We start from the raw sequence: 16,520 nt of genomic DNA on the forward strand, positions 1-16,520 counted from the left end.
ATCACCAAGTCCCCACCCCTTACCTAAGACTCTGTTCCATCTGCACCTCTCCGCCCCATGCCAGGACCCTGTTTCTAGTCCTACATTCCCAGTACGTTTTCTCGCATGATTCCCTGCCAATAATTCTCCTCTTAAGATTCCACTTTCCTATAACTCACCTCTACTCAGCCTCCCCATTCTCTGGCTGTGTTTTTTGGGTTATTTTTTTTTGAAATATCAACCAATGGTATTTATTGAGCGCTTACTGTGTGCAAAGCACTGTACTAAGTGCTTTTACTTTCCAGCTGTTCAGTGCCTAGGCTGAAAGGGTCAGAGCCTCAATAGAGGTGAGTCCTTCTGACCATACCTCTACCTAGCTCCTGAACCTCTGAAGTTAAAAATAGCCTGACTACTTCTTATTACCCTGTATCTATCCCAGTGCAGGCTCATGGTCTAGAAGGGGGAGACAGACAACAAAACAAAACATATTAAAACTCTATTTGTTTTACTTGTACATATTTACTATTCTATTTATTTTATTTTGTTAATTTGTTAACAAAACATATTAACTCTATTTTACTTGTACATATTTACTATTCTATTTATTTTATTTTGTTAATTTGCTTTGTTGTCTGTCTCCCCCTTCTAGACTGGGAGCCCGCTGTTGGGTAGGGACCGTCTCTAGATGTTGCTAACTTGTACTTCCCAAGCTCTTAGTACAGTGGTCTGCACACAGTAAGCGCTCAATAAATACGATTGAATGAATGAATGAATTTATTTTATTTTGTTAATTTGTTTTGTTGTCTGTCTCCCCCTTCTAGACTGGGAGCCCTCCGTTGGGTAGGGACCGTCTCTAGATGTTGCCAACTTGTACTTCCCAAGCACTTAGCACATTGCTCTGCACACAGTAAGCGCTCAATAAATATGATTGAATGAATGAATGAATGCTTAGAATGAATGCTTGGCACATAGTAAGCACTTAACAAATACCATTATTATTATTATTATTAGTAGTAGTAGTAGTAGTAGTAGTAGTAGTAGTAGTAGTAGTAGTAGTATTACTCAACAGGCAGATGGAGGTAGGCGACATTGAGCCATACTGGGCCTGGTGGAACTGGGCTAGACTTAATGGCTGGGGCTTTGCTTCGACTTAAAGTGAAGTCTGGCACATCCTTTGACACTGTAACTCGAAGTTTGAACTTTAAAAGTAGAGACTCTCATCATAATGCTCAAAGCAGTTTATTAACCACTATCTTCTTAAAATATAGAAAAGTTATTTAAGGAATATTCCCATATTGGTGAAAAGAGAGATATAGATGTTGGGACTTGTCTACTGGTCAGCTAGAGAAAACAGGATTGGGACAGGGGATAGAATACAGGACCCCACAGTCCCCATTGGAGCAACCTAATCTAGTCCCTTGACCTTGCTGCAATTTCTATTACCCTTTTTAAAAGTGCAGTATATATCTTTCTTAGGGGGAATTATTATCACAGTTGTAAGATTGGCTGAAGGCCGAAAAAGCCATGGTGGTGAATGCAAGGTTATGCATTATAGTGAAATCAATAAAATTAAAATAACCCTATACTCTAAACTGAAAGCCAATTCTTAGAGACATAAACTGCTTACATTGCCCCTTACATCCCTAAGGAACCAGACTGTCTTTCTCAGAGCTCCAGCTGGGATCAGGCAACCACTCTGTGGCCTCAACTATAGCTAAGCAGAAATCATGTCTACCAACTCTATTGTATTCCCTAAGCACGTAGTAGAGTGTTATGCAGAAAGAAAACACTCAATAATAATAATAATTATGGTATCTGTTAAGCACTTACTATGTGCCAAGCACTGTTCTAAGCACTGGAGTAGACACAAGTCATTCAGGTTGAACACAGTCCCTGTCCCACTTGGTGCTCACACTCTTAATCCCCACTTTCACAGATGAGGTAACTGAGGCTCAGAGAAATTAAACAATTTGCCCAAAGTCACACAGCAGATATGTGGTGGATCCAAATTAGAACCCTGGTCCTTCTGATTCCCAGGCCAGTGCTCCATCTACCATGACACACTTCTTCTCTTGATTAATTGATTCTCTTATCCTGTACTTAATGGAGTGTTTTGGACATAGTAAGTGCTTATCTTAATTACCACAACTATTATTATCATATTTATTATTAGACATAAATAAGACACTCACAACATTTCCATTTTCAAGCCATGTGACAGTGGGGACTGGAATGCCAGTAGCAGTGCAGCGCAGCTTCACTACGGAGCCAAAGGTGACATTGTGGGATTCAGGTGCTCTGAGTATTCTGGCGAAAACTGTTCAGGAAGACAGAGAAATAGTGACTTTACTGTAGACAAAGATTCAACCAAGGATTTCAAAGGCTTGGCTTTCCTCGTGATAAAGCGATTACCAACATAATTCAGGTGGATTGAATGCAAACATCCCATAAATTTAGTTGAGATAGACACAGGGGAAAGAGCAAGCTGAAATAAGCCAGATCAGGTCGCAATTCGGAACCCTTGCCCAAGACTCCCAGAGAATAGGAACATTGTCTGAAACTAAGGGGCAAGGTGAAAATTAACCTTGTGATATAATAGTTCCCTTTAACCAGAGGAAAAGAAATCACAGAAAATTAGTAACAGTTTAAAATCAAATACTAATTGTACAGATTAAGAAAATTGCATTCACATCTTTTAGATTCCAGGAATAATGCATCTACTACAGGTCAATACAGTATTAAGTGTAATTTAAAGTATGTTTGGAGAACACACTGTATGAATCCTATTTTTCTATTCATTCCTTTATCCCCAAATGGATTACAGCTTTCTAAGGCCTAAATCTTCATCCATTGTATGCTTAGTAGATGCTTGAGTCATCAGTGAATTTTAGTGCTGGGCCTTGAACAAGAGATGTGCTTGAAATGTCCCCAGGGATACTTATATATTAATGTTTAAACTAAGGCAAAAAATGATCAATTATAGGTGTATTCCAAGATAAAACCAGGTGGTTGTATCATGAATGGTTATATCATGGAGTAGGATTTCCTATAGACTTACAAGCAAATAGTTAGACTATGGTCCAGGATCAACTCCGAAGTGATGGGCAAGCACAATGAGTAAGCCACCCCTTGTCCTTTTCTCCCCACCTACCCCTATTCCTTGTGTATTCTCCCCCAGTTTCCCCCACTGCCAACTTCTTCTTGTCCTGGACTCAGCCCCCACTTCCCTGCCTTCCCAGACCCTCCTCAGGCTCCAGTATTATTTTTTCTTTAAACCTTAATTCTAGCAACTGCAGTCCACTTGCTGCCACCTCGTTTTTAATTCCAGCTTGTAGTCTTACCTCCCAGCCCTGGACAAAACCGTGGAAGCAAGGAAAGAAAAAGACTATGGCAGGAAAAGGAGTGGTAGTGTGGTCCTCTCCCAAGCCTCCACGGCTCCTGCCATCATCACCACTAGAGCCAATGTCATGACCATACCTATCCCACCCCAGTCCATTCCTGTCCCCATTCCCACAGCTCTGCACAGGGTAGGGAGGCAGGGCTAAAAGCCAGGATGGGAAAGGTAGCTTGGTATTGGAGATCATGACTGCCTCAGTTGCAGCAATGACTGTTGCTATGATTAAAGTTTAAACAAAGAAAAAAACGGAGTGTGGGGATGGGAACTCGGGGTAGGTAGGACTTGGGAGACAGGGAGGGAAGTGAGAAATTTTGGTTCAGGGTGTGGGTAGGTGGCCATGAAAGCTGCTGGGAACAGGGGAATGGATGGGAAGGGAATTGCTTAATCTGCAGTGAATGGACATGACGTTAAGGCAGGACATTTGAATGCTTAAGCAAGTCAACAAACAGTGCAGGTTGTATACTTGGACTGGAGGTACTGTGGGGTTTGCTTGTATAAAGTTATATTCGCTCTTGGTAAATGCATCATTTTAATAGGTGTATGAAGCTTACAGAAATGCAAAAGTTGGAAAAAAAAGTTGCCCCATATAATAATGATGGCATTTATTAAGTGTTTACTATGTGCAAAGCACTGTTCTAAGCTCTGGGGAGGTTACAAGGTGATCAGGTTGTCCCACAGGGGGCTCACAGTCTTAATCCTCATTTTACAGATGAGGTAACTGAGGCACAGAGAAGTGAAGTGACTTGCCCAAAGTCACACAGCTGACAATTGGCGGAGCCGGGATTTGAACTCATGACCTCTGACTCCAAAGCCCATGCTCTTTCCACTGAGCCACGCTGCTTGTGTTTATTTTTACCATACTATTGTGATACAAAAGAGTTATAAAATCAACTGTTACTTTAATTCTTAGTTCTTTGTAAATGGTTCTAGAACATGTTACACACTTTGCCAACTTAAGTTTTTGAGGGGTGGGAAGGACGTGTCTACCAACTTTGTACACAGTCAGTGCTAAGTAAATGTGACTGACTGATTTATTGATAATTGCTTAAACTATTTTTATGAAGGTCATTGTTCTTGAATCTCTCTCTGCAGTCTGATTCCCACAGGTAGAGATATACCAACTAGTTTGGAATATGAAATCTAGCATTCAGGCAGTATATTAGTGTCTCTGTGGTTGCTTGTCTGTAATGACACCTTCTTTTGAGCTAGGTTTAATAGTCCACATATTGGGATGGGGGATGTTGGCAATACCAGACTTTGGCTACGGACCCCAAGAATCCAAAGTGCTCAGGGGAGAATGAATTTAAAGGCATGGCACACCCTAACGAGGTGGATCAGGACTTGTGCCGCTAAGCCTGTTTGTGACTCCATCCCATAACAACATCAGGAGGAGTTGGGAATAAATAGGGAGTGGTAATTTCTGGGCTATTGCTGCTTGATCTTCTGGACAAATATAATCTTTGGAAACTGTATTCTGCCCACCTCTTTTACACTCCATGATACAATTAGGTACTCCATGAGTTTTAATTATAGAAAAGGAGAAGGCTCTAAATTTAGGCTTTTTTCCAGCATGAAAGGTATATTTGAAAGCATAACAAAATTAGTGAGAGCAGAAGGCATTCTCAAAGTTCTGGAATACTCCCCGGGTGACTGAACTACCTCCTCCTGACTTGGGAGGCTAGTTAGTAGGGCAGAGGGAGACGAGAAGAGAAAGAGGTATAATGAAGGATGGAACTTGAAGTCCTATCCACTGTACTGAGTACTTCTGACCTCTGTGTCTGGATTCCTCACTCTCCAGTCTTGCCGGAGTAGCATCTCGCTGGAAAAAACAGTCAGCAGTCCCCCTGCTACCTGTGACGGCTCAGCCAAATGAGGTTCCAAAACCCTCCTCAGGGGGCTCAAGTCTTCTGAATAGGGTTCAGAGATCTGCCAGATGATCTTAGGTTGGAACCCCAGCAGGCCCTGGCACAAATCAAGCCTTGGATATTCCTCAAAAAAAAATGACTGGCTGAAAAACTTGTTCTCAAATTTTCCCAGAACATTCAATGCCAGCCAGTTGTCTAAGAAGCCTATTGCCAATTCAAACTATCTTTTTTAATCAGTGTGGGATTCATACTGATCTTCTTTTTTGTTCCACATTACCCTGCCTTTCCAGCATGCCCCAAACTAAATTTATACTGCATTTCTGCTGACCCAGACCGTTTCTGTGAATGGTAATTAGAAAATTATTCAGAGCAGCCCATCAAATAATACAATATCCTTGGCACAATATGCTTCCCATAGCCAGTGAAGTGCATAATGCCAAAAATAAAGGCAACAGCTTTCAGGAATACACTTCCTATCAAAACGTGTGGTTGTTTATCAAGAAGCAGAAACAAAATAATTTCACAGGATCATGAATTCAATGAAAGTAGTGCAAGAAAAGAAGTACCTTTAGTATCTCGTTCAGGTTCACTTTCTTCTATTGTTAAAAACAAAAAAAGCACATTATAAAGAGCAGCTCAGAACAGTTGGTGGAAAAAACAAAGCCCTGGTGTAATTTTTTGTTGCACTGTTGCTAAAATTAGGAGATATGATCACCTACAAGGGAAACCTTTGCTTCTCAATTCCAAATTTTCCATAAAGATTATTTTTTGAAAGAACAACTTGTTCTTTCATTTCAAACTGTAACTACTATTTAATGTAGAATATTGAATATAATGTGACTATATTTTTGATATCATATAATAAGGCATAGTCCACAGATGACAAATTCAACATAATATCAGTCACACAAATTATTTAACTTTACTTTGGAATATTTTAATATATCTTTTATGATAGAATTTGATCTTTAAGCATCAACATCTCTGTTGAAAATCTGTGTACTCCAAAATCATTTCTATGGCAATAGACTTGTGTTGTGATAAACAAAGGAGTGGGGGGTTTCTGCAAAATCCAGAAATTCAGACCAAATCCCCAGCTCTAACATGAGGATTACCCCATGAGGTTGGATAGAAAGTACCTAGGTTTTCAAATGATTTGTCACTGCTTGAACCAAATATATCTTAGTAGTAATGTCCTGCTTGAAGTAAGTGATCAGATATTGGTAAACCAAGTGTGATAAATAGGGGTGTTTCTGTAAGGGGAGGGGCAGGGAGGAGCAAATCATTTGTAAATGTTGAAGGTTGAGGCAGTGTAAACCCCATGTGAGAAAGGATCTGTGTCTGACCTAATTATCTTGTAACTACCCCGTTGCTTAGCACAGTGTACTCTCCCAAGCGCTTAGTACAGTGCTTTGCACACAGTAAGCACTCAATAAATACAATTGAATGAATGAATGAGTGCTTGGCACATAGTAAACCCTTAACAAATATTAATACCACAAGTATTATCAACCCCCAAGCCTCATACATATTTTTCATTGTTTCAAAGACTTTCAACCCTATTATATGAGTCCAAGTCTCATTAGGAGTCATATGAGCCCCTACAATCAGCTAGTATTTCCGGAGAGAATATCTGACAGTAGAACAGTAGTATTTTAATTTTATTAGAAAGATTTTATGTTGTAAAAGTTATACAATTCCAATTCCAAAATTCCAGTTTTGTGACTAAATTGTTTTCAACAATACATTCATTCTGTCTAGACTCTTCTTCTCTCCCTACTTTTGTTGGTACACTTTATACCTAACGGAAAGGAAGTTGAAACCAATCACCCAGTACTTACTGAAACTAATTGTCAGAAAATGACAGCATGTGCATTAAGAAAAATAACAGAAAAATCCCTATTCTAAACAGATTCTTATTTCATCAGTCATGTGTGTGTGTGTGTGTGTGTGTGTGTGTGTAAGCCTATGGTAAAAAAAAAAACTCTTGAGAAGTTTAGGTCTTCCCTCCTACTTCTGAGCCTAACTAAATAAATCACTGTACTTCAAACCGTGACATTCAGGCCTTCCGTGAACACCTCTGTCTCCCCTCACTGTTTCTGAGGCTTATGTCTCGTGGATTTGGTTGGGGGATGATATAAATGCAAAAGTTAGGAACAAATAATGTTGAGGTGAATTAGTAAATTTTAACTTGAAATTGCAAAATCTGTTGCTGTAGGTAAGGAATATGTGAATTATGCACACATCATATACATACCTATTTGTAATCCTCCTTTCTTTTTCAGGCACCCGTGTAAGGCACCCTTGAAAATCCCAGTGGATACCATTGATTTCAGCTTTCCCAGAAAAATATTTCCAACATTTTATTTTAAAAATTTCCAGAAAATGGGTCCCCATCGTCACCCTAGGCTTAGCCTTAGTTCCTTTAACTTTAATTTAAAACTATCCATCCTTGCCTTTCTCACAGGAATCAGAACAGTTGCTCACCATGACATATTTTGATTATATGTTTCAGTCATTTTTTCAGATATGGGAGTTAAGCTGGCAGACATATCATTTTCAGGATTATCTTTAGGTCTATCTCTCTTGTTAGTGTCAGCTCCTCATTGCCACAAAATATATTGCTTAGTTGTTTTGCACTTTCCAAGCACTTAGTATAGTGCATGGCATCCAGCAGGTGGTCCATAAATTCTATTCCTACTACTTATCCTTTTTCAAGCCTTTTATAGAAACACCAAGGGCTTATTCCTAGACAAGCAGTGTGGCTCAGTGGAAAAAGCCCAGGCTTGGGAGTCAGAGGTCATGGGTTCTAATCCTGCCTCCACCACTTGTCAGCTGTGTGACTTTGGGCAGGTCACTTAACTTCTCTGTGCCTCAGTTACCTCATTCATTCATTGAACCGTATTTATTGAGCACTTACCATGTGCAGTGCACTGTACTAAGCGCTTGGGAAATACAAATCGGCGACATATAGAGATGGTCCCTACCCAACAACTGGCTCATAAAATGGGGATGAAGACTGTGAGCCCCACATGGGACAACCTGATCACCCTGTATCTCCCCAGCACTTAGAACAGTGCTTAACACATAGTAAACACTTAGCAAATACCATCATTATTATTCCTAGGAATTTTAGGGCTCCTCACATAGTCCTGATTCTCTGCTCCTTATCCCTTCTCGAGAGTGGGATTAGAAGCATTCTTCTCTGGGGTATCAAGTCCTCTTGACACCAACCACCTTTTTTCTGGGGGAAGAATGGAGAGGAGAGAGATCTCCCTCAGCTCTCAATTCATTTGACTGGTCCCTGGTTGGACTATGTACTGTTGTGGGATAGGGAAGAATGGAGGAGGAGGGATATGTAGAAGGCCAATGTTTGGCTCATGGAAGCACATTGATTTATTCAGGTCCATTAGAAATAGAAATTCATTAATTAGCCATTATGTCCTTGGCCAAGAAACTAGGCCTGTTGCTGCTACATCTTCGGGGATCCCTAAGGAAACAATTTGGGTCTGGAAAAGAATACAAAACAGTGGGTTTAAGAGGTTGGGGACAAGTTAGGCAGTCTGGAAAATTGACTGACTTGCCTTCAATAATCCCTCAGTCATTTTCCTCAATCCTTGATTTTAGCAGAGTGTGCTGTACTAGACACCGTATCAAGAGAATGAAATGGACACCATCCCAGAAGTCTCCTAGAAGCTTACAATCTAAGTAAAAACACTGTTTTGGACAGACATTAAGGACATTTAGGTACATAAACATGGAACAAATACATAATGGAGATACGCATTTGCAATATGGACAAGCAAAGGGGTAGAGTGCATTGACATGAAAAGGGGCTACATGCACACACAGTGTTTTCTTTGAAGAGAAAGGGGGAAATCAGTTAGTTAAGAAAAATCTGGAAAGTAGGTAGAGGGTGGCATTTGAACAGCTGGAAAACATGTCACAGAACTTTCATCAGGAAAACCTAAGCCTATACATTGTAAAACGTGAACCCAGCCATCCCATCCAAGGAGTGAAAGAGATGGTTAAAACTGGGCTTGCTGTTTTGGGGTGATGTATTATGGTCAATAGTACTTGGTTCTCTTGCCTTTTACAAATATAATTGGCATCTATTTCTGCAGAAAACACGGGAAAGCCTGAATTGATCCAAGCTGCACCTATTTTGGGAGATGGTTTTCAGAAACTGAGAGTTAATGGGATACTTTGGCTCCATTTTAGATCCAAAGGTCCCCAGAGATATCAAAAAGGCAACTCAAACATCCATTCCTTTTCTTGCAGCCCCAACTCCAAGATGGGGAGGGTTAAAAATATCCCAGCTCAGAGACTATGGATGCAGCTGAAGCAGAGTGAGCCTGAGGGCAGTTTTTAATCCAGGGAGTTGGGGAAATCAGGAGGAACATTTGGAATCTTTGGTGTGTGTAAAGACAGTTTAAAGCCAAGCTCAGGTCTTCAATAGGCAATTTTAAAATGCTAAACACTAGCAGAAAATAATAAAAATTAGCTATTTATTGTTGCACAAGTTGCCTGACATTCTGTGAAATGCCTGAATTCAATTCTCTTATAACCCATGCATCCTATTCATTCAATCATATTTATTGAGTGCTTACTGTGTGCAGAGCACTGTACTAAGCACTTATTTGTTTGTAGGCATTTAGTTTTAATTACTTGCCCTTTGTGTTCAACAGTGAAGCTTTTTTCAGTGAAATTTACCTTAGTGTGGGTATAATCCAAAGACCATTATGGGACTAGTTGTGTAGACACCGGTACAAACCTCAGCTTGGAGTTGGGTTTGAAGGAAAAGCACAGGATGCCTGAATCTTATTTAAATACTTCTGGACCCTGCTCATTGATCATAAAACTCAAGTATTCCTTAACTCTCAACTTGTGCCTTAAAAGATGAGGATCAGACCAGGTGTTCTAACCATGTACAAAGAATGCCCCCTCTTTAACTGATGTGTTTGCTGTTTACATAGCCTGGCACATATTTGGTTTGAACTCTTGTTTTTGTGATTTTCATAATTGCTTGATTACACTGTGCCAGGCTGATTTCCTAACATTCAGCAGTTGTGCCACAGTATCTGAGACTCTGCTTTCTTGCATCTTTACATTTTTCCTCTCCCCCTCCTCCTTTCAGTTATGCTATGATAGCTCACCATAGAGCAGTTTGCTATCATCCATTCTCCTCACATGAGCTACCCTACAAAGCTGTGTTCAGGTGAGCATAGAATTAATGCCAGTGAACTGCCTCTGTGTCCGGATCTGATTGTTTGTGATCCCATCTTGCCGTTGAACATGCACATACATGATGCTGATGGACCTGGTCAAGAAACCCGATGTGTTGTCTGGTGGGTCCAGGTGTGAACATGTATGTGAACGAGATGTCTGAGTGTAGCAATTCTGTAGTAACCTATGAGCAAGGAGTTGACCAAATCCCCATACATCTGAACAAAGTCTTCCTGAATGGAACACTGTTATCTCTATAGTATTCTCCTTAATACCTAGTAAAATGGGATGTGTACAGTAAGCACTCAATGAATCTATTGAAGAAGCACCAGCATAATCACCATCTAATAGGATTGCAATCTTCTTGAGGGCAGGGACCTTGTCCTTTATTTCTAGGGTACTTTTCCAACCTCTTAGTTCAGTGCTAAGTAGTTGAGAGAATTGGTTATGGAAACTTAAAGAACATATCAGTACTTTCCATTTTCAGCAAGATTCTATCTGCAATCCTTCTGGACAGGCTTCTAAAGGCTATATATATCCACATGCCCTACCAGAATAATAATCATCAGTATTAATATTTGTTAATGGTATTTGTGAAGCACTTACTATGTGCCAGGTGCTGTACTAAGCACTGGGGTAAATACAAGATAATCAGGTTGGACAAAGTCCCCATCCCACATAGGGATCACAGTCTTAATCCCCATTTTACCGATGAGGTAACTGAGGCACCGAGAAGTTAGTGACTTTTCCAGGGTCACACAACAGGCAAGTAGCAGAGTAGGGATTAGAACCCATGTCCTCTGATTCCCTGGCCCGTGTTCTTTCCACTAAGCCACACTGTTTCTTATTGGGCTCCTTCTGTGTGCGGAGCACTGTAGTAGATGCTTTGGGACCATAAAACAAAAGTACAAGATGCTGTCCCTGCCCTTGAGGGGCTGACAATCAAGATATGACTTCTGGCCAAAAGCAGTATAGCAGATAGGAGCTTTGCAACATGATAGATACAGTAAAAGTGCAAGGAGCAACCCCCAAACCTCTATGATAACAATAATTGTTGTATTTGTTAAGTGCTTACTATGTGTCAAGCACTGTACTAAGCACTGGGGTAGATACAAGATAACCAGGTCCCTCATGGGAATCACAGTCTAAGTAGGAAGGAGTACAAATATTGAATCCCCATTTTGAAAATTAAGGAACTGAGGCACAGAGAAGTTAAGTAAATTTCCCAAAGTCACACAGCAGACAAGTGGCAGAGCTAGGATTAGAACCCAGGTCCACTGACTCCCAGGCCCGTGCTCTCTCCACTAGGCCATGCTGCTTCTCTTTTCTACATTGTTTCTGTAGATGTTTTAAAACCATCGGATCGGGGTTCTTGCAACTGCTAAGCAACGTTGGTTGCCCAAAAAGTTCACCATGATCCTGAGCTTACTCAAAGACAATAGACTCAAGTCAGAGTCAATGGTGCCCTATCTGACCCTTTTCCCTTCACCACTGGCATAAAGCACGGTAGACCTAGACCTGTTCAATCTGGTCCATGTTTCACTGCTTGGAGAAACAATGAGAAACCTGGAAACTGAAGGCCGAATATGCTTCTGTTCTATTGGGAAACTTCCAACTCAACAAACTCCACACAGTATAAAAAAGATTTTGAACTAGACACTGAGGGGGAATCAAAGCAGAAAGATTAGCCTAAGATCATATGGGAGAGGAGTTGCTTTCCTCATTCATTCAATCATATTTATTGAATGCTTACTGTGCAGAGCACTGTACCAAGCACTTGGGAGAGTACAATATAACAATACACAGGCACATTCCTTGCCCACAACAAGCTTACAGTCTAGATCAAAGCCTCCTCGAGTGGAGGTTTTGCAATGATTGGGATACCAAGATAGAGGTCATAAACAGTCAGACCCTGTATGAGGCAAACCCATCATCACAGCAAGGAACTGTGTTTATGTGCACACAATGAGCAACAGAGAGTCAGTGACCCATGGGTCTTTTCAGTCACAACTGCACCCATGGATAGGATTTCACCCTTAATATCATCCCCCAAAATGAAGGACAGCTAGTTATAAAGTATGAGTTAATATGATACTGGGACACATTACAAGGATTTGATGAAAGAGCAGGAAAGTAATTCTCCTGCTATACTTGTCATTGCTCAGGCCCTTATTAAAATATTTGGTATTCAGTTTGACCTCGACATTGTATGCTTTCAAAGCCAAATCAGAATGAATGCAAGACATGGAATTGATTGTGAGCTGTTTCATGGAATTAGCAAATCAACATCTACTAACAATGAGGCTGAGGAAGACCGTTTTTAGGTATTCATCTGCACCCAAGAAGTTTATCACATTAAGATATTTAATCATTAATTAGAGCTGAATGCCATTGTGGAAACTCTGCTCCCAGAGAAGCACATTACCCAGTCATTCATGGAAAACGTTGAAAATGGAATCAAGACCAGTATGTCCTTTGGGAGACTGTCAGGGGATGGTGCCAAGATGGAATCAGTTTTCAGATCAAATTGAAGGTTGACAGAGTATTTTAGTGTCCAGCTCTCTAAGTGGCTGTGTGTACTTGACATACTATAGACAGCACAACTGCTTCCTTGAGCAGTTGGAACGAGGCAACTTGCATGCCACACTTAGCAATCAAATGGCTAGGCAGTATCAGAATCAACAAGCACCTGGAAAATAGCCAATGAACATCAATAATGGAATTCTTGGCTCCCACAGGTTTTTGCAGGGTGGAAAATGGATGGCAGAGAGATTACCATGCAGCAATTACCCGGGGCCATAACGTCAAGCTAAAACTCATCGCACCCGTAAGTCCTGTAAAAATATTTGGAGGTTTGCAAATATGGGTGACAACTACACCAGGGTAGTGGCAGAAGGAATCCTGGGTGCATCAGCAGGATGCTGCTGAAACATAGAGCCAGCTGGCCACCATGCACAGCCTGACCCCTTGCTGCCACCATGTCACATCAGGTGATGGCCCAAATCAAGAAATGCTCCAGCATAATTGCCCCTACCACCTCACCTGGCCACCCCCTCAAAATATCCTACCCACTGTGGGGAGCAGGTGTCAGCCTGAGGCACTCCAGGTCAACCTGAAACACTCCCTGTTCTGGATCCAGAAGCTGTGCTGTTGGAGGGGGAGGAGAAGGAAGGGAAGGCCAGATGGTGTTCTTTCCCCTCCCCACTCCACATCACTTTGCCAGTCTCCTTCCTGCTGTATCCCTTCTATAATGCAACATCAGACCCCAGGGGCATCTACCAGGTCCCATACAATGTGAGGCTGCAGAGCCTCCTCTGATGTCATCTCTTCTGGGCCCAACTGGGCACCTGACATGGACCAATCACCTCTAGCCAGAGCAGGTATTTGTTTTTCTCCCTTTGGTGTTTTATCCCTCTAACGTATCCTCACATCATCCTGAGCTGTAAAGTCTCTTTCCTCTTTTCGTACCAGTCAACACTGTTGGGGTGTCATGATTTAACGTTTCTAAGTGTGGCAAACAGCTGGTTGAAATCACACCTTGGCCAACAACAAGTTCACTATAAACCAAGCCTCCTCCCCACTTCTTTGGTCTCATTCTCATAGAAAATGAGTGATTTGGCACCAGGTAGGTGCTTTTGTTCTGTTAAGTGATAGTGAGGACAAAAGGAGGTGGCTGGTCAAGGGAGGTGGAAATATGGCACAGAGGGTGGTGGTAATACTGATTTTTCTGGCTGGGTAGAATTTTGGGTTGTCTCCTGATGGAAAAGTATTTGCAGGGCTATATCAAGCAAGGACCAGCTCTTCCCTTCCTTCAAGGGTACCACCTTGCATTTCCCTGAACCCAAGCAGGCAAATCAGGGACCATTTCCACTCTGATATTCCCTTGGATTACTCCACTCAGAAGCACACATCCTGGGATATCTTTCACTCTTAAGATGAAAACCTGTTTCTTTGCCTCCCCATTCAGTCTATACTCCACTCTGATACCCAAATCATTTTCCTGAAAAGTTGCTCAGTGTATCCTTCCACTCATCAAAAAACTCTAGGGGCTACCCAGTTCCCTCTAAATCAAGAGAAACATCTGACCACTCACTTCAGGACTCCACCAGCTTTCTGGTATTATCTACCTATTCTCTTTGACTCAAATTCACCAACTCATGCTCTTTGTTGTTCCTAAACTCACCTTCTAACTCTCCTGACTTTTACTATGTTCTCAGGCTGTCCCCCGGGGCCTGGAACTTTCCCCTACTCTAACCAAAATCTGCAAGACCAAAGACCTCCGCATCTACAAAGTCCTTCTAAAATTCCACCTCCCCTATGAAGCTTTCCCTGATTAATTCAGAACAACTTAGACAAGTCAATCCAAAAGCCATCCTAAATGTATTTAATCCTATTCTCAGGGTGTATGTATGTGTATGTGTAAGTTTGGCTATTTCATCCCAACAAATTCACAGTATTATTGATTCTGTTCTTGTTCTTCCTCCTGCCTCCTCTATACATTATTTTTGTCTGCCTTACCCATTAAATTAGGTGCTTCCTGAGGGCAGGAGACATGCAATTTACTTCAGTTATAGTTTTCCAAAGGCTTAATACAGGGCTCTGCATTCAAGAAGTACCAACTAAATACTACTGATTGACTGATACTTTGCTAACTTGCCACCTCCTTATTTAAAGCAGAAGATGCTAAGAATGAGTTGTATAGAGTTTGTTATGAATGTGGTCATCCCCCAGCCCCAGAATGCTTGTTTTTCAGTGTTTCTGAATCTGTCGGTAAAACATTTTGCAAGGCAGTAATTTTTAGTCATGCCATTTGTAAAAATAATTCTCAACAGTTGACAACACTGGTGATGAGTGATACATATTGATAAAAATATGCCTAATGTCTTTGAAAAGTTCTGTGAGCTGTCTGGCTCAGTATAGAGATTTTTATAGGAAGCTACTATCCAGGTGTTCTACGTCTCCATGGAGAGCAGAAGAGAAAATGGGCTTAAATGACAGCAAGGGAGGTTGGTTGGGCACAAAGAGGGACAACTTGATTTGGAGAAATTAAGTAGTGGAACAGGCTGCTCAGGAAGGCTATGATCAGTCAGTGGTATTCATAGAACACTTACTGAGTGCCAAGCACTGTACTAAGCATCTGGGAGAGTTGGTAGACACGATCTCTGTCCTTAACAGCTTACAATTTATTGGGGGAGCTTATGGACTGTCCATTTCAGAAGGCGTCTAAAATATTATCTCTTGCATGGTTTCGGGGAAATTTGGTCCTGGATAAGATGATCTCTCAAGGCCCTGTAAAATGCTCAACAACTCTCAGAAAGTCTGTGTTGTCATAACAATTTTCCAAGTGAAATCTAAGCAAAATCAGTCATATCTCCAGATGTAATGCTGTTATTTTTAGTCTCAGGGAAAGGGATTGGAAGTCCCTCCATTGCCTGCAGATTTTTTTATTATATTGCTTCAGTTTGAGGCTTAAAAGTCACATTATTCTGGAGAGTTCCATGTCCACAGATATTAGAACACTTTGCATCCTTGCTTGGATGAATGCGTGTCAGTGGGCCAACTAGCACAGGTATTTCTCAACTATGAAGTGATTTAATATCACATGGATACAGATTTGGAACCCTATAAATAGGCCCTATAAATATGTAAGGCCATAATAACGAGAAGTAAAATGTAAACAGATAGCTTATATCCTGTGTAACTATAAAAATCTGGGAAGTACAAATGCTTATTTCTATATACAGAACAAGATCCAGATTCAACGACATAGAAGGGTAATGTGTTCAGATTGCCTTCCTAAGGAAGTGAATAAGGAAATGTATTTCATGCCAAAACTAGCCATAAACATATGTTTATGAAAGATACAAAGATTCAACAGCATTCAGAGTTTCAGCTCCTCAGCAAGACAAGTCAGACAGGAATATAGCAAGAATGTACTGCAAAGAGACTTTTTTCACCTCTTTGTCACTTTCAAAATGACTCATAAGCTAGCTTCATGGACTCCAGTCTGGTCTGGAAAATACCTTTAAAGTGATCCACCTAAATATTGAAAT

The 16,520-nt window shown here is 41.0% G+C and overlaps 1 protein-coding gene across 1 annotated transcript in view; it reads right to left on the reverse strand.

Annotated features, from left to right (window-relative positions):
* MUSK (muscle associated receptor tyrosine kinase) overlaps positions 1-16,520 on the reverse strand; it is a 101,028-nt gene that overhangs the window by 44,691 nt on the left and 39,817 nt on the right. The window contains exons 6-7 of the mRNA XM_038769977.1: positions 5,808-5,837; positions 2,172-2,296 (exon numbers count right to left, since the gene is read on the reverse strand). Coding sequence (XP_038625905.1) covers positions 2,172-2,296; positions 5,808-5,837 — 155 coding nt within the window. The remainder of the gene's footprint in view (positions 1-2,171; positions 2,297-5,807; positions 5,838-16,520) is intronic.

This window comes from Tachyglossus aculeatus, chromosome X4, assembly GCF_015852505.1.
Source record: "Tachyglossus aculeatus isolate mTacAcu1 chromosome X4, mTacAcu1.pri, whole genome shotgun sequence".
Classification (NCBI taxonomy): Eukaryota; Metazoa; Chordata; class Mammalia; order Monotremata; family Tachyglossidae; genus Tachyglossus; species Tachyglossus aculeatus.